Source organism: Lichenostomus cassidix, chromosome 1Ab, assembly GCF_008360975.1.
Source record: "Lichenostomus cassidix isolate B80296 chromosome 1Ab, HeHo_3.0, whole genome shotgun sequence".
Lineage (NCBI taxonomy): Eukaryota > Metazoa > Chordata > Aves > Passeriformes > Meliphagidae > Lichenostomus > Lichenostomus cassidix.
In genome coordinates, this window is record NC_139481.1 from 9,153,913 (window position 1) to 9,179,594 (window position 25,682).

Sequence of the window (25,682 nt, forward strand, 5' to 3'; positions counted from 1 at the left end):
CAGTCGAACACCTACTGCACTCTTACTTCCAAACACTCAGAGACAACCTTTGGCTGAATAAATGCTCTGAAATACTCAGACATATCAAATCAAGTTGCTGTTGGCAAGTGACCCAGCCTTGTGCTGTACTGGAAGCTGGGTTGTCCCTGACTGTCCTCACCACTGGAACTACATTCCTGACATACAACAGCCCTTGGGGTTCATGGGCACTTCAGCCTTGGCTTGCCTGGGAGAAGGCAAGAACATCCTGTTGCCTTTGGAGCAGGTGGCTGAGAAGAGCCATGTGGTTTCCAGTTGTTCAGCAGCATGCTAAGGCCAACTCTTGGCACAAGGGCACCTAAGCCAACACAAAGAGCCAAAGGATTTCTATGTCTGCCCCTCCACCTGCATACTCTTGGAGGTAAAGAAGCAGCTGCACCCCACTGGTAAAAAAGACAACACCAGGATAACTGGAGTGTCCCACTAAAAACAGACACCTTGTGTCCAACTTTGAGAAGCAAAGTGATCAGGTTGGTACTGGTGCCTGTCAGAGGGACATGGAATGCCACCAGCTGGGGCACGGGGACATTGCCAGGGCAAGGGGGAGAGGAACACTAAGGTTTGCTTTACATTAATAAACATACATATCTAGAACAGTTACTCCTTTACAGCTTCATAAATTAGTGAGCCCACAGAAACAGGAGCCTCATGGACATGCCAAAACCCTGCCGTGCAAACCATGTTAATTATGATAATGGCCAGAATTTTTTAAAAGGCCAGTTCCTGGCTCCCACACTTTCACCTATAAAACACATGTATTTCCAAGGCCAGGGGATCTCAAGAATACCCTCCAGTCATCTAACTGTCTAAACCCCAGTGGCACAAAAACCATGTCAGAGGCTTTGTCACACCCCATATCCCTTTGAATTCTTTTAGTTTAAAAAAAAAAAAATCAGATAAAAGGAAATTTCTCCTCTGTAAACCCCAACTAGTCACAGCAATGAAACAAATGTATCTGCACAGGCGGTGTAGTGGCAAAGGAGACAGGAGGGCAGGGGGAGGGAGATGAAAACAGTAAATCATCTCCTCCAGGGAGCTCCTGCATTCCGGGCTGTGCAGTTCTGGCTCTGACGCTGCTGTCCCTCCGGTCCCTGGCAGAGTCCAGCAGCTCTAACCAGCCACCAGTGCAGCCTGCTGGCAGCGCGTTGTGCCGACCGTGGAGCGAGGGAGGTGAGCAAGGGGAGCTGCCGCAGCGCTAGGACCTCAGCTCCCGCTCGGGTTTCATGGAGAAGGGCTCCAGGCGCTCCCCCTCGGGCAGCAGGCTGTTCAGCCGCTCCATCAGCGGCACCGTCTGGTCGATGCCCATCTGGATGCGGCGCAGGATGGCAGACATCTCGTTCACCTTCTGGATCTGCTCGGCGTACTTGGCGTACTTCTTCTGGCGCTCCTGCATGAGGCTGTAGAGAGTTTCCACAGAGAGGTCCATCTGTGGAACAACAACAAGCACAGCAAGGCTCATTAGGCCAGCGGTTGTTGCAGACCTTTCAGCACACTGTCCTTCCCAAAATTAACCACCTTAGATGCTCCACTAACAGGAGGTAATGGACAACTACAGAGGAGCTTCCTCGGATGGTACATAACCTGTTTGTCGTGGAATGGGTTCATTCATAGCTGTGTACCAGGGAGGACATATCATGACCTCACTTCTACACCCAATACCTAAATATTTGATCAGAAAATGCTTCATTTACAGGACTGAAAGCCAACAGATGCTGCCAGGGATTTCCCAATAAACCCATACACACATCCTCCAATTTATCCAAACCCAGGGAACCTCTGGCCTCTGCCTACACATGAACTACATTTTCACTGGAAATCATTCATCTGCAAGCATTAAGCTCTACCACAGTTGCCAGTGCTAATTTTTCTCAGTTTAGCCAGGTTACTCTGCAACTAAGCCACAGCTGTTATTACTATCATCATGCAGCAAACTCCTGCCTTGAGAGAACCACAATGGATTGCTAGTGTCCCTAATTTCCCTGAAACCCAAAAATAAGAGTGTTATAAGTGACCCCAGGAGAGACATTAAGTAAATTCACCATGCAATTAAACACAGTCAGTACCCAAACATGGCTTGAGCATGATGACAATGACAGGAACTGCACTGCTGTTCCTGCCATTGAGTGATGCAGGCAGCCTTTATAATTCACAGCCCATTTTTCTGTTCAGCCAGACCTGCAATCCCCAGGCAGGATTCAGCCAGTAGCTGCCAGTACCTTACACACAAGCCCAGTCAGATGGTTTAAGCTGTTTTACATATCCTAAGATGTACCATATATTCCAAGAGCTTGGGAACAGCTCTGCTCCAAGCCCTCAAGAGCACACTCAAAACTTGGTTGCTTTGGCTCACTGTAGCTGTACTCAACAACCCCAGGGACTTCAGGCTCTTCCAGCTGGGATGTCTCTGTGGAAAGGAGTCTCCTTGCCTGGGATTCAGCACAAGCCCACAGTGGTGTGAGTGAAGGGCAGGAGAGGACACACTGAGCAGTTTTAGCCCACTGCCAGCTCTTACCACTGGTTTCCCAAACCTCTCCCATGTAATTACTCCCAGAGGAAGGATGTCACTGCTCATGATGAAGCAGCCTCAGGGAATCAATGCTGAGAACTCCTGGTCTACCAAGAAACACAGGTTCAAGCAACATCCCTCTCCTGAACTGTGTGACAGAGTCAACCAGCCGGCGGAGGACAGTGACTGTACCTGTCATCAGGGACAACACACAGTGCTGACCTGACCTGGCTGACACAGCACTGAACAGGCAGGAATCCTGACCCTGTGTCCAGTGCTGTGGGTCTGCAGGGGAGAGAGAGCCTGCAGCAAGGGAGCACTGGGTGGAAATGGTGCAATGCTGGAAGGCCCCAGTGAGCAGGGTGGCCCCAGCAGCGAGAGCTCTGCCATCCCACCGGTGACAGCAGGGTTTGACACTGGGGAGAAACTGCTGTGGCTCTATGTGGTCAAATCAAAAAGAGTCAGGCAAGAAAATATTTCATTGAGAAACCTAAGTTACAAACAGCATTGAAAACAAACACACAAGTTTCTGCTGAACTGTCACAGGGATTAGGGAGCATTTCCCCCCCATCAGCTCCATCAGAGCTGGATACAGCTCCAATTGACCTTTTATTTCATCTGTACTTTCTACTGCGCTCAGGCTGAATTCTTCCTCTTTGCTTCTGTGCTTTCCTGTGAATTTCTCCCTCCACACTTTCATGCACAGGACAAAATAAAAACCAGCAGAGCAGGAAACTCCAAATAGAGTGGAAACAATTTAAGCCTACACAGGGGTTTCTATTAAAACTCCAGCTTAATAATTTAGTAGCTTGGCGCTAGCTCTGTAAAGTGGAGTGTGTAAAAAGCAGACCACCACCAACCAGCAAGTTCAATCCAGTGCCTAAAAACATCCTACCTAATGAGAGACAGTGGCCTGGAGTGGCAGCCAGTGGGAAAGCTGCCAAAAGCCAGCACGCCTCATTAAACACAGCAGCCTGGAGACCCAGGCACAACCCTCCTCTGGTTTTGAAGTTCTCCACTGGCAGGTTCTCCACATGGCCTCATAGCACTGGGCAAGAGGCAAAGCTTGCACCTACCAAGCTTTCAAGCAAACAACACCCAAGGCCCCCCTTTCTCTCCATTCATATAATTTCCATCTGCTGACTTTTAGGCTCCTTGTGTAAGTATGAGTAACATCCACTTACTGGCAGGGAATGCAGGGAGAAGCTGATGCTGACCTGCAATGGGAAGAAGAAAGGCAGAGTGGCCTTCCAAGGTCTCTGCTACCTTTGGACACATTCACAATGGCCATAAAAAAAGCTGCCTCACAAAAAAGAGAAAGGGTGGAAGTGAGTGTTTCCTATGGTTTCCTTACACCTACCAGCCAAGTTTGCCTGCTGAGAGAGGCCACAGCAGCTGCAGAGCCAGAGATACGACAGGGAGGACTAAGTGAAGCAATTGTGAGGAAAGGTCAATTTTAACTCAGTCTGGACCTGGTCTTTTTAACTATTAAAAAGAGCCAATTACGTGTTAATTCCTGTAGATAAATGCCAGTGTCTCTCTGCAGCTTTCCTTGAAGTGGGCCTAAATACACACTTACATCCTTCCTGCCTCCTCCCCATCCAAGTGAGCTCCTCCAGTGCCAGACCTTGTGCTTTTACCTCTCCTGGCATGCAGTCCCATTCCTCTGGCACTAAGGCTGGGCCTTCAGACTCTGAGGGTCAGCCCCATTTACCCACCACAGAGACTAAAACTGGCCTTCAGGAATCCATAATGAGCAGGGAACATGCATAAGAATCCACTTCATTCCTATCTATTTAATTTCTTACAGTAGCAATACAAAGCATGTGGACAAAGGGAGCTGAGACAGTCTCCTCCCTTGCTTACAGCCAAGGCATTCCAAGACAGCCTTGAGGGTCAATGAGTGAATTTGCCTTCACTGAACAGTTCCCATTGACTCCCACTTTGCTGACACAAAGCTCTGCCACATTCTTGCCTGGAAAACATTCAAGTCTCAGCCTTCTTGCCCATCCCAGTCTGTGAAGCTCTCTGGGAAACCCAGCAAGACACTCCAGAGCCAGTAATTCTTCACTGTCCTACAACCATCTGAGAGTGTTTATTTGAGTCATTGTTTCTGCTCTGGTTGCTTCAAGCTTCCTAAGACACCAGGCCACCAGAGCTGCAGACAACTCCCCATCACCCTGAACCCGTAGGATGTGACAGATGTGAAGCAGCATTGTCACCAGCCCCCTGACAACCTCACCATCACCAATCTGCCCTTTACACATCCCCATTGAATAAGCTATGGCCATCCCCAGCTCAGTGGTACAGAAGAGTGTGCAGAGTTAAAAGTCTGGACTTGAAGCCTATTAAGAAGCAGCAGAACAAAGCAGAGGGCAGAGCCCAGAGTCCTAATTCTCATCAAAGCAAGAGGTTCTGCCCCATCTGGACTTGAGAAAAAAAGATGTGTTCTCAATGAAGGGGTGAGAGCTCCTAATGCATATGTCATTTCTTTCCAAAAATCATTCCTCGTGTCAAAGCACCAAACCTGAGGCTGGAGATGCCCTGAGTAGAACACAGGATCTTTTTCCCCTTCCTACATCAAATATGATGGAGGAGTTTCTCCAGTGTTTCTTTCAGAAGTATAGGATCATAAAACTGGACAAGCCTAAAACTCACCCTCCAGGATGACACACATTTTTTGTACAGCCAGTGACATTCAGAATTTGTGTCTGTTTCTGTTTCAAAGCTCATGCCTCCTCTGTGGATCAGCAGCAGCAGGACACTAATTTATGCCTCAATTTCACATTTAAACATGAAATGACATCTACTGGGCTTTTCTTTCATCAAATGAAAACAGATTAATAATTACTTCCAACAACAGTGCAAGATGGCTATTTCCCCACTTAAAAGGGCTCCAGCACAGCCCCTCCTACTACACCATTCACATTGCCAACCCTAAGAGTCTCCTCTGCATTACACAGGCCCATTTGTAAAACCACACTGATGAAACACAAAAACAACTGAGGATACTGTCAGACATCTTGCACACCATAAGTTCTTGCATTCATTTAAAAATTCTTCTTGGCCCACACTGCCAAGCAGAATAAAGACATTAATTTAGCCCACAAAAGGACTGAGGTCAGCACTGGCCACTGCCCAATTCTTTTCCAGAGACCACACTGAAAACAAACCAGTGCCCATATATGTGTGTGTGTATATATATATGTACATACACACTTCTAACCTGGCATGGTTTTATAGCACCATGGGCACATGAGTGTCCCAAGCTCTTGGAAACAGAGGTCACATCTCATTAGTTCAATGACTGAGAGACTGACACATTTTCCCTGATTGCAGAACATGCAAATGCAATCAGAAGTTCATTAAACTTGGAATCAAATTTCTAGAGAGGCACTGCTGACTTTTGTAACAAAACAAATGTATCTCGTAAGAGGATGTTAGGACATTCCCAGCTTCTCCAGTCCCTCCTAAAATGCCAATAAGGCAACAAGATGTTTTTGCTGCCCCTGACATTTAGTGACAGCCTTCAAGAGCTCAGCCAGACACACATTTGTCCTGTGTCCTTCTGTCCCAACAATGTCCTCTCAGCTCCCATCCCCTATGGCTGCCCCTCCAAAATACGCAGCTATTATTCCGGGAAGTTCTTTTGCTAGAACAGCATTCTGAGCACAAGCAGCCTTTCCTTCACGTTGTCAGGTGCTTGACTGGGGCTCAATGAACATCTTCCTGCAGCTGCACACAAACCACATCAGAAAGTGGCAGGAGGGAACATGACTGCATGGAATATTAGTCACGATGTGCTGGTGTGAAAATACTTTTCAATCAACGCACTTAAAACTGAAGACAGCTCCTCTTTCTGTACTGCCTGAAAACAAATGTGCTCAATGAATGGCTTTTTTTCTCTTCCCTCCTCTCTTTGATAATGTCACGCAAAGTCAGCACAATAGATTGTGATGACTTCCTGATGATGGGAACATCCTCTCTTTCTCCCACTCAGCGCACACTGGTAAGTGATAAACTGACTGGGCAGCTTCTGTGCCAGAGTACAAACAGAGATGCCCCAGCAAGGATCCCACACCCTTCTCCTCTCCTTCAGCCATGAGTACAGCTCCCATGGAGCTGCACCCTTCCTCTGCCCCACTGCCACGTAAACACCTAGAGCCTCTGTTTAAGTTTTCTCTGTCACATCAAAGATTGAATCCCATGCCAAAATATTTCTTTCCTCTGTGATCTGTCATTGCTGTAAAACAGTTGCAAAGGGTTATTCTGTCTAAGCATTGCACATATCACAGTCAAGTCAGAGAGCAAAGAATAACCATTTCAACAGGCTCTGGAACTAAGTTACACCAATATTAATAGGTACCTCAAGGCCCTTAGTCCTAAAGATCTAAATTTAACTCATGCTTGGACCCTTAGTACTACAGTAGATACATGATAGCACAAGATAAGCTGCTGCACCTGTAGGATCAAGATTTAATTATTTTGGGAGGCCCTGGGACACAAAAAAGCATTCAGAATTCCAAAGAATAAGAAGGTTCCTTCTTGAAATAAGTTTTTCCACCTTTCTGTCAGTCTTTCCCTGCCTACTGTGTTACTGGACAGGATGTGTTTGTCACTCCTCCTCAGCCCACACCTCCCTCCCAGCTCCAACTGGAGCCTTCCCTGCCCTGCAGCCACCAGCACCCCTCTGCCAGCTGGCAGGGTCCCAGGATTAACTTAGGGCTGCTATCTCTGACTTGTGCTAAAAAAAAGAGTCCCAAAGCTAGGAGAGAAAAAATACCTACCTCTTGCCCAGACCTCATGAACCCACAGACTTCCAAAGGTTTAAAAACGGCAGGGCCCCACTTCAGAGAGGTGGGAGAAGATGGGCAGCAAACCCTGACACCCAGGGGAGTATCTGGTGCTGCAGATGCTACAGCCAGCTCTCCAATCTGGACACATGTCATATCACAGTCCCCTTCTACTGGTCTTTCTTTACTTATGTTTCCCTCAACACCACAGGTATCCATCATCTTTGTCTTTCAAACCAGCTGAACCTTTACAAAAGCAAGTGAAACTCAGGGCAAAGCAGCAGTCACACCCTCCTCCTTCAAATGGGCAGAACAACCACAAGCTTAGTTCTGCACCTAATCCTCAAAACAAACTGAGTCTTCCCAGCCTCTCTCTTCTTCAGTGCTGTGGTGTTGTGTCCCACCAGCTGGCCTGACTGCCAGCCTGGCAGTCACAAACCAGCAGGATCACACCATGAAAAGCACCATCTCTCCCCCTGCACAGCATGCTGGACTCTAACTCAGTGTTTGCTGTGGCCATATCAGATTTAAATGCGCAAGATTCTTGAAAAAGCAGAAAGGAAAAAAAAAGCTTACTGATTTTACCAGTAAGCTTTTTAAACGGTCACCAAGAAAAGGTCATAGTAATTTCTAGCTCATTGTCTTTGATTAGTAAGAACACTTATTTAGAGCTTTCATTTGCTGCTTTTGTAGAGCAATCCACATCCATCTAAGAAGTCACCTCTAAAATTTATTCTGGCTAAAAATGTTAAATTACATTCCAAGCATTAGGAATGCTTCCATACCTATGCTAAATAACCAAGTTTAAGAAAAATAAATAAAAACCCCACCCAATTAATACAAAAGATTATTGAACCTATGTGTGTAAAGTTCTCACAAAACCTCTCTTTTGTGGAATACAATTCCACACAAATTAATAACACACTCCTGATCTGTCTTCAATTAGCTGTTCCTGGAAAAGAAAAAATATGTATCTGCTACAGATCTGTTTCCTAAATGATAACTTGCACAACTCTTATTTCAAGCAACCTAATAATTCTGCTACAAAACACAACCTTCAATTTCCTGATTTCACACTGCTGACACATTACTTGTTCAGAACACTCCTATATCCAGCCAGAGCTTGAATGTTACAGGACAACAGCACTTAAAAATGTTATTTACCCTTAGGGGCTTACTTTATAATAAATTTCAGTTTTGTACTTCAACATGTCAGAATGACTAGCTTTAAGCAAGTTGGTTTTCCCATCACAAATAAGCTTTGATTTGAAAAGAGATGACCACTATCATTAATGAGATGTTTTTCAGAAAACACCACCATTCTCACTTCAGAGTGAAAATAGTCAGCATCATTACATTTGCAAGCCATGTGCTATTTATTCTCAGCTTCACAGATGGGACCTGAGAGCTGCAGGTTTTCTTTTCCACATGTCCTACAGAAGTCTTTCAAAAGGGAATGATATTGCTGTGTTTAGTCAGAGTTAGACACACCAGAAGAAAATGCTATTTAAGTAGAAAATGCTCTTAAATCCGTTCTCACAGGATGCAAAAGAGCTGAGTTTTAACCATTTTCTACTGTGTGTGAAGTGCTAAAAGGATTCCCTCCTTTTCCTCTGGGGAGCTGCAGACAGAGCTGTGTTCATGCACCCTGACACACTCCCACTGCCACTCCAACACATCTGGGCGCACCAGACCTGCTCCATGTGCTCTGCAGGTGCCTTGGATCCACATGCAAGAGGGCTGAAGTGTTAGATGTGCATGGACACGAGCCCAGCAGTCAGGATTTGGGGATTTCTGTACATCTCACAGCCCTGATGAAGCTTTTGCTCTTTTCCTGACAGCCCCAGCTCTCATATGAAAGTCCAAATCAAATCAACTTCCCTTCACCAGGGAAACTCAAAGGCATGTCAGTCCTAACAAAGTCAGTCAGTGATAACCTGAAAAACTCCTGCAATATCTATTTGTAGCTTTACATCAGCTCCTCCATGTTTGAAAAGCACATGAAACGAGCCATGTACAGCCCAGTGATGCTAAGGGGAAGATCCACTCCTTCCTTCCCAGAACAGAGACTTCCAAGGCTGACTCCACCACACTTCCACAGTGTTGAAGCTCAGGTGTCCCAGCACCTTTCCGGAGGTCACAGCATCTGGACAGTGAATCTTTGGCTTCAGGAAAGTCTCAAGGAAATCTTGAGATGATCACTGTAGATCATTTCCAGAGCAAGCCCTTCTGAGTCTATAGACTATTGTTGAAAATACAGTAACGAGAGTACAAACCATCAGAGATCAGTGACTCACACAAAAGTTCAGTGTGTCACTAGTGCCAGCTCTGATCCACTCTGAGCATCCATTTTTATTGTATTCAGCTGCAGTGGCCTCAAGAGTCACAGACAGCTGAGTATTTCTTTCTTCTTTTTTTATGTCTGCTAATGGATCTCTGGAATAAATTGATCAAATGCAAGAAGGCGTTTGAAAATTTGTACTGTGATCTGGTAGGAGAACTTACAATTGAAAAGTAAGTACTTCAGCTTAGGTCAGGCATATGCAAGAATTCAATTCTGTGCACTGGATTAAGCAAAAGCAAGAGCTATGACCCAAGAATCCTTTCTGACCTTAAAAACTCTTACAAAATTCTTTACCATTTACTGCTGTTATGTTGATTTCTTTTACAACTACTACCTGAGCCTCTTTTTTAGCTGGAATTAATATGATTTGGGATTTTGTCTCTTAGACAATTTGCAGCAAGTCCCAGCAGCCATTCTTCAAATGCATCACTTACTGTTCCAGTTTAAAAAAAAGTTTAAAAAATCTTATTTCTTGTCCAGTTCACTAGAGTTTTGGCACAATTCATGCACCTGATTACAGGGAATTCTACTATACTCTAATTCAGCATTTTATCCAGGCTTCTAGAGGTAGATGACACATCCAGTCAGGAGCAATGCCCACATGAATTAATTAATAGTAAACCATGTGTCATAGCACCAGAGTGGTATTGCAATGCCAATAAATGTTCTCATATAGAAGCATTCATGCCCCAATGGCACAGAAACATTTGGGAAACCTTAACCTTCACAAAAAGCAAGATGGACAGATTACTTGTACTAAGGCTTTGTAATGCTTTCAACATGAAGTCATCTCTGCAGATCACTTCTGATTGTTATCAGAATGTTAATTATGGGGCTGCTAACACAAGGTCCACCCTGCTCACTCAAGTCTACCAACCAGCATCTTCAAGTCATCAGTGCAATTCCAAATATTTGCAAATAAGGCTGGCTCACCTGTCTAAAACAAACATTAAACTGCTGAAAAGCTTTTAGCTGATACTCCTAATAATACCTCCACACCCCACCCCAATTGGGGCAGAGTTGACACCTTGAAAATGACAATTCAACACTGAAATAAGAGGTAATAGTTAAGAATGAAAGCCTGTAAACTGACTTTTCCTGTATCAACACAATCCATCAGGGAGGAAGAACACAATTTTTAAGCTACATTAACGCCAAACTTATTTAGAAAGAGAAATGATATCATTTTCTATGTTCATTTGACTATCCAAACAAGTAAAGCTTTTCCAGTTTCCTCCCCAAGGTTCTCCACTCTCCTCACATCCTTACAGCTCTTCTCTTGTGTTATGAACTCACCTTCCCTGAGCACTGGGAGATCTGCACACTGTGGGTCAGATGAGATCCCTCAGCTCTGTGCAAGACCATCAGAATGCTCTTATTTCTCCTGGAAGAACAAGGTGTGATACACACCAGGCTGATACTTGCTTTCTTCCTATCTCAAATCCATTTCATGCCCAAATCAAACATCAAGTCTGCTAACTCTAATGAAATCTAGTCCTTCTTATTCCTGTTTGAAGTTCTAAAGTGTTGGGGCAGGGGGCTGCTGGAGATCTTTTCCATCTTGGAAAACAAGGCTAGAATAAGAAATCCCATTTCCTAGTTCAAGCAAGCTGTGAGAAGGAACTGAATGATACTCCTTCTGGTACCTGATGATCATAAGCTACATGTGAAATCCAGTGAAAGTGTTACTAAAAGGCTTTGTATGCCAGACCTGGGATCTTCAGTCACACTTTAAGCACCTAAGTTCTACAATAATACAAATCTTTCTGACTGCTGGACATTTGTTTAAGCTTCATTTTCTTCCTTGGAAATTCAGTTGTGGAAAGGATTCCAGTTTAGATCTTCCCTCAAGAGATCTTTCCTCATAAAGCACAAGCAAAACCAAAGCAAAAGACAAGGGAACATGCTGGAGTTATTACAAACATATATTCTAGGAGCAAGGGACTGGTGGCTTTTGTGACACCAGATGAAGCAGTGCATGTCAGCAAAACAGATTTCAGACTGTCACAAGTGCAAACAATCCTCTTTCTTTATTAAGAGATCTAGCAGTTATAAAGTTCATGTACAGCAGAGCACCAGCCATCTGCCTCAGGCATACACTGCAAGACATTAGTTCTCTATATTAAAGTAACAACTGTGAAGCTTTTTCAGCATTTTCACATTTTGATGCTGGCTGGTTTAGACACCACCCCACCACTTGGGTCTTCAAGCTACTTGCACATCAGACTGGAGAAAAATGAGCAAAATCAGCTGAAGGACATGAAGCTTAACATGTTTCCAGCTTAATAATACTGTGCATTTATTTCTGCATGATGGTGCCTGTTAAGATTCCAGTCTTTATAAACACCATTTCATTGTGATGAGAGAAGTAAAGAGCTGCACAGATTGTCACAGTCCTCATCCATCAACCTGCAAGATGCCAAAGAATAAATTTAAGGTATTGATTTCTTACAGAACACAGCGTTCCCTAGTTTTTTTCTAAAAGGAAGTGTGGCATTAAATCCCTTGAAAATACAAGTGGCATTTCAATCCAGATTCTTCATCTTTTAAGAAATATTATATCACAAGGAATTCTCAGGCCACTTTCCCTGGATTTGAGGCATTGCTAAATAAAGTCTGTGAACCAAAGGGCTCAATTTTGCTTGCAAGTTAACACAGACTCATCTAGAATGTCTTTATATGTTGTGTCAAAACTAAATGTATTTCCATTTTAACTTCTGCCAGGCTTCTTTTAACAGGCCTGCCTTTTGATTCCCTGAGAGCCTTTCCCTTTAATAGGATGGAAGGTAACGTCTGACCCATATGAACATCAGGGCTTTAAAGCAAAAGCCTGAAGTTGAAGATGCATTTTGGACTCAGGGAGACCATTCATCTTTTGCTGGCCTAATTCAGTTTAGTCAGAAGGTGCATCATTCTCAGGGCATGTCTGCTGAAAACAGATTTCACTGTTTTGGACAGTACAGGGAAACCATAACTAACAGGAATGGCAATAACCACATCACTCAGCAGAGTCCTGAAACAAACCAAATCAAGACCAGGCAAAAGACACCTACCCAAAAGTTCCCTTTCATTTGAGTCCATTCCCTGAAGGGACACTCAGCTGTGGCTGGAGCACAGGATGAATCCCAGGCACTTCAGATCTTTGTGCCCATGGAGGGATGGTGGCAGGAGAAGTGCCTGTGGTGTTTCCCACAGCAGAAGCTCTGTGCTCACAGCAGATGTGCATCCTGAGTCTCACTGCAGCTCTGGCTGACAGTCTCCAGCCAGGCAATGTCCTTCCAAGGTTTCTGGCCCAGGTCCTGGTGATGGAACCACTTCCTGCACTTAGGACAGCTTTCCCCTTTATCACCACCTTAAGGTACCTTGTCCCTAAATTCCCAGCAGGGAACATCAGATTCCTGCACCTCTCCCTACCACAGCCAGTTCTCCCACCCCTAAGGAGAGGAGTTTAAAGCCATGGGCTCATCCTTCCCTCAGGGTGAACAAAACCACAGCTGTGACTTCTGCACACCATGTTCCCCAGCAGGTTTTGCCACAAGGTGATGAGTGGCTCTGATAAAAGACCACTTTATGTCACAGAAACAACATAATTGCAAATAAAGGTCAAAAGGCTACACAGCATCCACAAAAAGATAAACTGAAATCTCTAAATCCCCAAATCATTGGGCACACGCAGTGACATGAATGGCTGAATCACAATTTATGAGTCTTAAATACATGAGATAAGCTACAACATGCTTGCATGCAATGCTTGTGTATAAAAGTGATTTTCTTGTCAAATGCATTAGACTCGCTGCTTATAGGAAATAATAACTGAACTCCTGCTCATAATTTTAAATAGCTGAAGTATATTGAGAGACATGATGTTGAGTTTGTGTGGCTGCAAAAGTTATTTATTGCCAATTATTAAGGGGTGTATTTCTGGGCAACTTAACTTCATACTAGAGAAGCCCACTACATTTACTTTTTTGCAGCAAGCTGGTAAAGAAAATAAAAAACAAAAAAATCCAAACCAAACCAAACCAAACCAAATCAAATCCATATATATGCTATTCTGGAGTATTTGTTCAAAACAATGAGCTATTCCCATAGAAGAGTTTATAGGTATGAAACAAGCCATACACTGCAATTTGCTGCATGGCAAACCAACTACTGACATTAATGCCTGGCTGGACAAAATTTATTTAACTATTATGAATACAAAAGTAATATTTATTTTATTTGAAAATGTGGGGGTTTCCCCAAGCTCCCCCCATAGGTGTGTGCCAGCTTAGACTGAGACATTTAAAATTTCATCTTGCATTGTAAAAAGTGCTCTGTTTTCAAAATTATTGGCAGTCTGGGATTCCCATGGCAATAAAAGCTACAAATAACACTGCATTAACATTTGTTTTCAGGGCAAAGCATCAGAGCCCTCCCAGTAAACCAGTTTCAAATACATGTTAAGCACAGTGTATCTAGGAACTACCTTTGCCTTTAAGGGTACATTGGATACTTCAAAAGCACAACCCCTTTGACAATGCTGGAAGTCTAGTAAGAAATACTGAAAATGTTTTCATTCAAAGCCTCTTTGAAATGAGCTTAGAGGGCTTTCAGCTTCCCTTTTGCTTTCATACAAAGAAGAAAGGCCTCAATTTTCATGTGTGACTAGTAATTTTAGGACACTTACCTTCAGATATTTTTTAAGATGTGATTTTTGAGAAGCTTAGTACCTGGTGCACACAACAATCCTTTTTTAAGGCACTGAAACTACACTATTTTGAAGGCACACAAAATCATGGGCCCCTTCTGAAAATTTAGCTCTGTTTCCCATTCCCTGTTCCCTGTTCACCATCCCCTACCACATGACTCTAGAAATTCTCTCCCTGGCACCCAAAACAGGTATCCTCCACCGATAAAGACTTAATGTAAAGTAGTCCTTTCCCCACTTAATTTGCTGCTGTCCCCCCAGTCATACCTTTACTGCTGGTCAACATTTGCCTTCAAACTAATCTTGTCAGAAACCCTCTGTTTTGCAGATCACAAAGCTGGAGCAGACACTCCTGGTGAAGAGAGTACATGTGGCTCTATCCAACCCACATCAGCTGGAGCTTCTCAAAACTTCAAATGAGTTGCAATGCAAATCTACAGTATTTTCCCTAAGAAGATGCAAGCACATCCTACTTTCTTTTCTTCTTGACAGTGAAGACAAAACCTCTAATAAGTAAATCACTCCCTTCCAAAACCAAAACTCATTCTGGTTTGAATAAGAGTAACTGCTGAAAAAAGGCACCTGAGTCGACCATCTTCAGTCATGTTTTCAGTTCTTTCCCCTTCAAGGAAACTCAAGGATTAATGCATTTCTTCTTGGGAGAGAACAGTCATGGCCACCTGGAAGCTGCCCAGGTTCTACATTTAGGATTAGATATGGATCCAGCCAACACTGCAAAGAAATTCTGGCTAAACTGGGAAATGGAACAGAGAGCAAAGCTGGACTGTTCTGCTCTCTGAAGGTACAGAACACACAGATGGATCTGCTCAGATCTGCAGTCACCACTGTCATACAAGCAGGTTTTTTTTCCTTAGCTTATTCTCTTTCCTATTAAGAACCATTGTAATTCAGACTGTGTGCTGATTTACAAACCACCACAGTGAATTCTGAGTTATTGAGGACCAATTAATTTACAGCAGTACTTCTGAGTTTTGACAGAATCCAGGAAACTTCTTTCCTGGCGACACAGACAATGAACAAAAGAGATTTGCCCTGGGACATTTTGTCAAGGAAAAACTAAAAAAAAATCCTGGCTGCAAGCAGTATGAGTGTAGCATATTATACAGCAGGACTATTACTCACTGAGTACAGTTAGTGAGAGTCTGAGAAGTGAACACACCACAGACAAATGGTAGGAAATCAGAGACTGAAGCTCACCAACATTTTGTACAAAGGTAAAAACATCAGTCACTTGGTAAGTCTGTTATCAGAAGAACAACACTTCAGTACTTAAAGTATTAAGGAAAGGGAAAGTGAAATACTGGCTACCAAAATGAGGGTAAAAGAATTTACTGTCCCAGCTCATGCACACATTATGCTTTTCACAATACACTTGATCTTCTCTTTCATTTTTACACTTTACAAAGGGTCAAAGCTTTGTGTACATGGGAAAACTAAATCACTGCTGACAAATGGGTGAAGCCAAAGGCAATTTCCTTTGTCTACACTTGTAAGGAGAGACATCCCCTGCTCTGGTTCAGCTGCACCCCATGCTGTCAACAACTGTCAGCAGTGGTTCAATTTAGTGCATCAAGGAGAGCCCAAACAATTTGGAAAGAATGATTTAAGCCAAGTGGGTCCCACCCAGCTCCTCCAGAACACACAGGCAGAACAGCCAAAGCAAGAAAAACATTTAAAAATTATTAGGGAAATGAACAGTAAAAACCCACCAGATCTGTCAGAGAGACTGAAAGCATCTGAAGTTACTTAAATTTTGTGACCAAAAACAAAAACAAAACAAAAACCAGCTGACTTGTCAGTTCCCCGACTTACAGAATTGCCCATTTCTCCATCACTTTGTCAGAGAAGCGTGTTATGAAGAAGCTAGTGAGAATATCAGTATCACCATTTAATTTATTTTAGATGAAAGATAATCACAAGCCTTATGAACCAGAAGAAAACCACTGTAGCTAATTTAAAGGGACTTTGCCACTTGCCCTGTAGAAGGCAAACCCAATTAACGAAGATTGTACTGGTGGTGTCTACTATGACTTTAAATCATGTCACTATTCCCTCTCACACTTTAACAGCCAAAAGAATTACAATCTGCTTGTAATTAATGCAGTACACTGTCATTAGGCTGGCAATTAAATCCCATTTCTGAGATTGTGTGATCTGAGTCACCAACATCTGCAAATATCTTTACATCTTGTGTAATAGCTGGCCTCAGATCTTGATACACTGAAGTAAAAAGGCCTTTTTAATGCTTCCCACATTATTTTGGACTTACAACTTCATGATGACAGCAGCTTCTCAAAACAGCCCATGAATCAAATTTATTACCCAGTTTGTCATGTGGGATTTTCTTAACTCTAAGCCAATAGAGCAACAACAAATCAAGGTCAGTGTTTATACTGCGTGAATAAAAATTAACCATATGTTAGAAAATGGTTTTTTGACACTGAAAACGTATTTGGTCTCAAGGACTTTTGACATAAGCAGCATTCACCAGCTCTTCTACACATCTGGGAGTATCTGAGAAAACACCTCATGCAACATTTCCCTCTCATGCCAGTCTGTCTTGACTTAAAAAAAAATAAAAAATCTGGCAGCCATTCTGCTGCTTCCAACATCAGTAGTCACACATGAGGAAGACAATCCAATTGCAGGATGCTCATCCCAGGAATTAATTTAATCCCAAACAGTATAATTCAACATTTAAACGGATCAGTGTTTTCCAAATGATGATTTAGTGGTAAAAGCAGCAGCACAGGAGACCTTTTTGCCATAGAGGTCAGAAATGAGATGGCGTGTTATGGGGTTTGAAAACAAGTCTAGTTCTACAAATCCACCAAAGTACTACCTTCTCCAGGCACAGATGATGTCAAGACAACAGCTTCCTTCCTTAAATTAGAGCCTAACCATGGGGCAGAATAAAATGTATGCCATACAGATCTAAATAAGGAATGCTACATTTAAAAACTTCAGTCATCTCTTACTTCTTGGAGAGCTGCTTGCAGCACTTGCCAGGGCAGCAGAGCAGCCGCTGCTCAGGGCCAGAGCTCCTGCGGCACAGCCAGCAAGCACACAGCCTGGCAGTACCCGCGGTGACACCCCGGGGCCCTGGCTCGCAGGGCACAGCCCCAGGGCTCCCCAGCCCCGCACAGGCTGCTCTGCAGGCTGCTGCAGCTCACCCGGGGCCAGCCCGAGCCAGCCCAGGCACACGGCCCCCGGCCGCCCCGCACCTCCTTGATGCGTTTCACCAGCGCGTTCTGGTCGAAGGCCACGGCCTCGGCGCACTGGTGCAGGTGCTCCTGGTAACGCAGGCACAGCTGCAGCACCTGCTGCGGCTCCAGCTTCTCCAGCTTGGCGTTGCTCGGCGACGTCTGCCCGCTGAGCAGTCCTGCAAGGCAAGGGGAGGCACAGAGTTAATCTGACTGCTGGTACTGATACCTTCAAGCTGGTAAAAATAAGAGGCAGACACAGCAGTATAGGGAAAAAGGGTATTACCCTGGTTTAATAGGATCCCAGGTGCACCTTTGTCGAAGGTGGGATCACACCAAGGAGCACCCCGTGTACAACACATATACAATTTTATGGACCTTACAAATCAGCATATCTACCTAAAATCCCCCAATAAGAAACTTAACAAATGAAGTAATTGTCCCCCATTCTAATTATCCCCTCCCAAGTGAGGCTACAGTCTAGTTTACAAAAATGTTCCAGAGAGGAGGCTCTGTCCAAGGTTGGAGCCTCTAGTTCTGAGATAGTAGGGATGTGTTGTCTTCCCCAGAGAACCCCAAACTAGGCTAAATATCCGAGTACAAGGGTTATAGACATGTAGGGCTAAGGGGCAGGGAGTGAAAGGTACAAGGAATGGGAAAGGGTACAAAAGTGTATAAAAACAGTATAAAAGACAAAAACCATCAGGCATCATAACTAGTTCAGATGCAGTCCAAGAGACAGCAGAACAAACCCAGCAGAAAAGATTTATGAGAGGTGATGAAAAGCTGATTCAGAATCATTTAAGGATGTTTCGAGTTTCTAGCAGTGCACAGAACAGTTTGCCATGGAGTTTAGCCTTCCCTGAGAGCACCTAACCAGACTCTAAATGCAGGTCCATAACGCACATCTCCTCAGTTTTCAGTGATATGTGAGTCCTGCCTTCTCTCCTCCACAAGCAATCCTAACCTGTGAACAATGAGCCCTCTCCTAATGGTAGAACAGAAGGGAGTTGAGAAGTGCATTCCCAGAAGGGCACTGAGCTAATAATATTTTCACCACACTCACACTGCCAAGACCAGAGCAGTAAAAATTCACTGGTCCCCCAAAACAAACCTGAGTAAACAAATGGCCCAACTTAAGTTAAATTATTAGGGGTGAAATGTCCACATTTTGCCTACCTTGCCTTTTTTAAAGCTTTGGAACTCTTTTGCCTTGAAAGGCTTTTCTTTACACTCTCAAAGACCAGCAATATTCCTCTTTTTGTTTCTTTAATATGGAATTAAGATCCTTACCTACATGCATGACCAGGCTTCACAAAAAGCTCACAAAAAAAGATACTGGACTTAAAATTGGGACACTGATAATATCCAGAGGACCAAAATTGCCCAGAGAAATCTCTCCTGCCCATTATTTGTTGCCTACATAGTGCAACCTGAGAATGTTTGCTGAGCTCAAGCATGTGTGTTGCCATCCTGACTGCCTTCCCCACAGCAGCTGGAAAAAATGATGCTAAACTCTCAGACCATGCTTCTTTTGCTATTTCATTTACTTACTTTCACTTCATTTTCCTTCAGCATTAACACAACTTTTTTCTTGTTAGGACACCATCTGTGACAAACTGCACATACACACAATATGCTTTTCCCAAAATATCCATCAAGCTATGCAAACTGAATTCAGTGACTGCACGCATGTGCCCTTTGGGACTCTCATTTTACAGACAGGAAAAGACATTAAAACAGCAAATGTAAGCAAGTATCACACTGAGCAATTAAAAAGTAATAAATGCCAGTTATTTGGATTGGAAAAGCTGTTTAAGAATGTACCTCAGTGGGAAATGGAAAGTATTCTGAATGGCCCTCGTGCTTTTGGAAGCTACAACTGGTGACATTGAGTTCTTGCTAAAGCACAGAACAAGACAGAAACCAAGAGGCAAGTTAGAAGTATCTTCTGAATGTGAACAACTGAAACCTCTCTGAAAACATTTGCAGACCAAAATGAAAACAAAACTAGGACAGTAACTTCATCAAATATGAAGAAAGAGGTTTACATTTCATCAATACTCAACGTCTCATTCTCCCAGTATGTCCTCAATTCCTCTCCACACAAAACCTCATCATAAGAGATTTAAAAAAAAAAAGGTAATTTTGTTTTACTGATTTGTCCTCTACAATTGTGCTGCCTCAGTCAAGAGATCAGGAAATAAACACTTCACCATTTAGTCTCAAAAACCTGTATTAGCAACAGTCAAATTATTTTTTATGTTTTGGAGGGAATCATCTCAAACAAAATCTCAGGTTCATTAATATCAGTTGCAGATCTTTCAAATCTGCTTTCAGGTAAAGTACAAAACTGTGACAGGAACAAACCCACTGAAGGACATAAGACTTTGAAAATTGTTTACGTTCCATGTTCTAGTGCTTCCTCAATTCATGAATTGTGATCTTTTACAGTATTATCTTGTCAGGATGAATGTTCAAATAATGTTGTCAACTTTTAATATGCTGAATGCTCACACAGGAATGAAGAGTTCACCATACACCTGAGGCACTTATCCTGTCTCTGCACTGATCAAATACATGATGCTATCAGCCAACTAATTTTCTTTTATTACTAATCTCTCACCAACTTCAAGAGGGAGAAGAAAATTAGACACTATTTAAGAGACTTAATTAACATGAACTATGTATGTTGGCCAACTTGTGCTGCTTATGAGAATTTTGAAGTGGAACAGGCCAAGGACTGCAAAATGAGATAATAAAGAACATGCTACTTAAACTCATGTACTTACAGCTTATACAGGTTACATAATGCTAAAAGAAAAATTAATAAACCTAAGCCTCTAATTTCCTATCCAGAAAAACACAAGCTAAAGTGAAGGGAGACATTCCCTATTGAGCTGGAATTCCTTCACAAGAAGGCAGAGGGGGAAATACAATCCAGTACAAATGTTTGGACTAGGGATAAAAAACAAACATCATATGCTGCTTAAAGATAGACTATGGTATTATTCTGCGTGATGCAGGAGGGAGAGACCAAAGGAATTAGCTTCTCCAAAGACCTCTGGGGTAATGCTGACAATGCCAGAGAACAATTTAGCTTATTTTCAACTTGCAAGAAAGGAAAAAGTACAGTAAACAACAGCCAAAAAAGGCCATGCAGCCTGGCAGCAATTTCCATTGTCAGAAAGTCAATCCACCATTATTTGCTGTTCACTGTAACCACTTACTAACCCTGCTACAAATATTAACATTTCTTACTGACATTCCCCTCTGCCCTGCTCAGGTGAGAGTCCACCTGGAGCACTGCATCCAGCTCTGGGGTCCCACACCAAACAGACATGGCTCTGCTGGAGAGAGGTCACAGGATGGTCAGAGGGCTGGAACACCTCTCCTGTGACAGAAGACAGAGAGTTGGGGTTGTTCAGCCTGAAAAACAGAAACCTCCAGGGAGACCTTATCATGGCCTTTCAATATTTAAAGGGGCTTGTGAAAAAGACAAAGAGACTTTTACCAGGGCCTGCAAGTGACAGGACACGGGACAATAGTTTTAAACCAGAAGAAATTTAAATTGGACATGAGGAAGACATGTTTGTAATGAGGGTGGTGGGAAGTTGGATGCCCCATCCCTGAAAGTGTTGAAGGTAAGGCTGGATGGGGCTTTGAGCAACCTCATCTAGTGACAGCTAGTGAAAGATGTCTCTGCACACGACAGGGTGGTTGGACTAGATGATCTTCAAAGGTCCCTCCCAATCAAAACCATTCTATGATTTAATTAATTCTCTGCATTTTATGTTTTAGCAAACCTTATTTATATTATAATAATACAATGTATTATTAAAAATCTCTCCTCTTGAAAATCATTGCTTCCTTCTTAAAGCCTTGTCCCACATTCTGACCTCTTCACTGAACAGGACCATCCCCCAGTGACTGCTCTACATGTGGTTTGTGAGAGGATATGAGATCACATGTGTTGCAATAACCTATTTATTAGGTCACTCCTTCAAGTGCCAAAAAGGGGAGAGACAGAGGTCACAGAGTGGTTCGGGCTCACTCCTGAAACATCCAGTATTTGAACATGGCCACCAGCACATCTCAGAGCAACCAACCACTGGGGTATTATCTCTTCTTCACTGAGGAAATGGTGTTCTGTGATTTCTTCTGTGGGATTATTACTCCCTGACCCCCCAAGAGCACAGTTCTGCTCTCACATGAAAAGAAAACAGCATCGAGAGCTTTCATTTCTTATTACACTGAATACTCATTTTTCAAGCTGCTGGTTCTCTTCCAAAGAAGGAAGCACACCAGGAATCCTCTGTGCACTGTCTGGAGCCTTGGGAAGAGGCTGCTTGGCACACCAGTGATACAACCCAACCCAGCCCAGCCCAGCGAGACAAGGGCAGGCAGCGTGGGGGGCGTTGGGGTTGGGGAAACAGGAATGGGAGAAGAGAAAGCCTCCTGCAGAGCTCCAGGGCATAGAGCAGGAGTGCCTTGGCAATTGCCAAACGCTGCACAGTCCTGGCTATTTAGCTACATAAAAAACCATGGAAGATCACAGACCACCTTTGTATCTGCCATGATGAGGAGAAGTCAAATCTCCTACTCAGATACATGTGGTCAGTAAACAGCATGACCAGGAGGTGACAAACAGCAGCTACGACAAAGAAAGAGTCCCATTTCTAAAGCACAGTGGTGCTTCAGAAAAAAACAGCTCAATACACCAAGTAGGTCGTGCACAGAGAAATATCATATATCACTACAAACCTAGCTGACCCACAGACTTGACAAATCTGTTATTGTTTCCATATTCCTTGGCAAAACAGAGGCATGTTAAAACCATTTTCCTCCTACTTAGTCATCTCCTTGCTGGTTCCAGGTCAACATACACGTCCAACAAATCACATCCTACTGAGCAGAAGAAAGCTGTTAGTTTAAAAAGCATTTTTATGACTAGAAGTGAAATTCCTGAAAGAAAGCTTTTCATGCAATACTGATTCTACATACATACAGAACATGGTACCCCACTGTAGTGATGTTCTGCTCCTTTAATGATCAATTCCAACAACACCTTGAGCGCTTTCCAACCTGAAAAGTATTAATATTTCTTTTTTATTTCTGTATTTCCTCTTGTCAATCCCCTTTTCAACCAGTAACAGCAGGCATTACAAAAACAAAACCAATAGGTTGTTAATTTATTATTACAGACAGCAAAGCATATGATGCTGTGGGGTCTTGTTACTAATTTTAAGGCCAGAAAGAGTTGCTGTCATCAGCTAACAAATCTTTCTGTGGAATATACAAGAGGACTTCAGAAGTTACACCTTCTTAAATCAGACCAGAAGTCTACCTTGTCCAGAACACTGCTTCCAACGTCTGACAACAAGGGACATTTGGGAAAAAACCATCTCCTTCAGTTCTTCTCCCTCTTCTGCAACCTTCCTGCCTCCCAAGTTATTAAAAAAGTTTCAGGGACAAAATACTGTGCTCAGTGAAGCTGTGGATACTTGAATTTCACTAATGCTTTTTGAAAGGCATACCTTTACCTGCACAGTATTCTGTGACAATAAGTATGATGATTATTTACACAGTGTGAAAAAAGCCCTTCTCACTTGCTTTATGCTCTGTAGCTGTGCTGTGACACAACAGAAGTCTGAGCAGGATGTACTTCATTCCAACATCTTTCCAAGCTCAAAAACCCCACTGATTAATCTCCTCTCCCACAGATGACTTAATTTCTTTGATTATCTCTGTAGTACCTTCAAATGCCTCTAACCTGAGGCCAGGCTTCCCTCCCTAAAAGCCAAGTCAATTCTTCTCCAGAGTATATTGGTCACACCTCTAAAAATGCAGTTGCTTTTATACTTGCTTCCACTTTGCAGGAGCTGCTAATCACCAACACCCTTTTGAGGAGTGTGCATTACAGTGCACTGCACATGTCATCACCTCTTCCCCCAGGACCAAGGTTAAATAAAGCATCAGATTCCACACCACGGTTAGCAGTGGCTTCTCAGCTTTCCAGAGGCACTCCTAATGCTGTACCTGGTCTGGAGGTTCATTACAATGGACATCACCACTTCTTCTAAACCTCTTCTGTGAACACTTCTCATTCATGCTGGTAAAGAATGATGCTTTTCTGAAAGTCTTCTCTGAGGACAATCCCATAGACTCTCCAGCAAGCTTCTAGAGAACCTAAAAAGCCTTTATTAAGTACATACAAGTGGAAAGCCATTTTGGAGGAAATTTCTGTTCTGGTTTTCTGATGACTTTCTATTTAATCTGTTACAATTTGTAATCTTTTGCTTCCCTAATACAAGTTTCTTTTCCCCTGGGTTTGGGGGGCTTTTTTGTTTGTTTTTGGTGTGTGGGTATTTTTTTTTTTTTTGCCTGCAGGTCCCTTCACACTGCTTTAACTACACTATTTTTCTTTCTCCCATTCTTCAAACCCACCTGTACTGCCTGAAACTTATTTCAGCCATTCCCCACTTCTCTTGCTACCCTCATTTTTTTATGGTATTCCTTCATAAAATTAATCCAAGACAGTAAAATTTTTCAGCTCTTCTATTCCTCACTGAATTTGAGTAGACTACATCTACTATAGTATATAATAATAATGTAGTGTGTATAATAATTTCATTTGCGCTCATTAAGACAACACTGGCTTTAGCTCAAAAAGAACTAGAGCTGTTCAAGTGTCCAGGAATTTTTCTGTCTTCCAAGGGTATTTAAAAATTACCAACCCCACAACTTGCCTCATCAAGCATTTTTAAAGCTCTTAGGTAGAAGCTGCCCAGTCTGGTCAGCTTCTTAAATAAAGTCTGGCCTCAGTGGCCACAGATTAACTATTAGAGTTGTCTTCCTTGTTGCTATTTGCATGGGAAGATTGTTTTTCCAGTATCTTCAAGACTCCTAAGTACCAAAAAAAGATCCACACAAGAAACAGATGAAATTACATCCCTAAGGACAGAGTCTTGTTTCCTGACTGTTGCTGCTCACACATGTTTGGAGACAGCAACTTGTTCTTAGCTGAAATAGAGAGCTCATTTCCATATATTTTCCATGCAGGAGCATTTGAATATCACCTACAGAAAAGAAAGAATTGCAGCCCACCTATGTGCAGCAGAATAAAAGGTATTAAAATACTTAAATACAGATATGGTAATCAGATTTACAGGACTTTTTCTGACTGAATGCTTTGAATTCTAATTGTGTACTTCCTCTCTCATTCTTGAAAACTAAGAAAAGACTTGATCTTCCAGCAAAGCCTGAAGAGTTAAAAGGTTGGTTTGGTTTTGTTGTGGAGGTTTTGGTGGTTTGTTTTTTGGTTGGTTGAGGGAGGTTTTGTTTGTTTGTAATAATACCTGAGTTAGGAAAGACCAACATTTATACACTCGAATTTGAAAACACAGGCCACCCTTAAGAAAAGAGCAATTAGTAGAAGTCAATCATAAAGAACCTGAAAATTTATATAAAAATAAAATCACTACTACTGACCCAGAAATCTTTAAACTGAAAGGTGGATGACCTCATGGTCTTTTTCTCAGAGCAGTTAATTTTCTAAAAATCTTATTGATAAAATACCTTGTACTAAAATATGAACTCACTTCAAAACAGAAGTTGGCTTTGTTGCCTGTGTATTTTCAAATCCTTTGAACTTTAGTGGGAGAGCACAATGACTGTAAGCAAACTGAATAGCTATTGTGTGAGCAAAGAACACATTTGTATTGTTGCAAGGAATGTTGGCTGCAGCAGCAGATTTTCCCTCTGCTTTGGAGTTGGTGCCATGTGACCATTTACTTCTGCATGGGTGACAGATGGGCTGAGGACTCTCCTCTTGTCTTCTCATTTGAGAGGAAGATTTTCTGACCACAGAGCTCAAATATGCTCTGTGAGGATTCTCCACCTGGGTCTCCTACTGCTCTCTCTAAGTTATGGCCTGCAAGACATTACTCATCAAGATATATAAACCACCTTCCCTTTTGTTCCTCCACCATGCGTCTTAAAAAAACAAACATTAAGAAGATTCAGGACATACAGGCTTCTATAAAAATGCAGTTTGCTACAATTTCAAGACAAACCCCCCACATTC

General features: G+C 42.8%; 1 protein-coding gene across 1 annotated transcript in view; it reads right to left on the reverse strand.

Annotated features, from left to right (window-relative positions):
• Positions 1–488: 488 nt before the first annotated feature.
• The window catches only part of BORCS5 (BLOC-1 related complex subunit 5), a 61,942-nt gene continuing 36,748 nt past the window's right edge, over positions 489–25,682 (reverse strand). Inside the window, exons 3-4 of the mRNA XM_085049718.1 lie at positions 17,618–17,775; positions 489–1,465 (exon numbers count right to left, since the gene is read on the reverse strand). Coding sequence (XP_084905844.1) covers positions 1,235–1,465; positions 17,618–17,775 — 389 coding nt within the window. The 3' untranslated portion in view covers positions 489–1,234. The remainder of the gene's footprint in view (positions 1,466–17,617; positions 17,776–25,682) is intronic.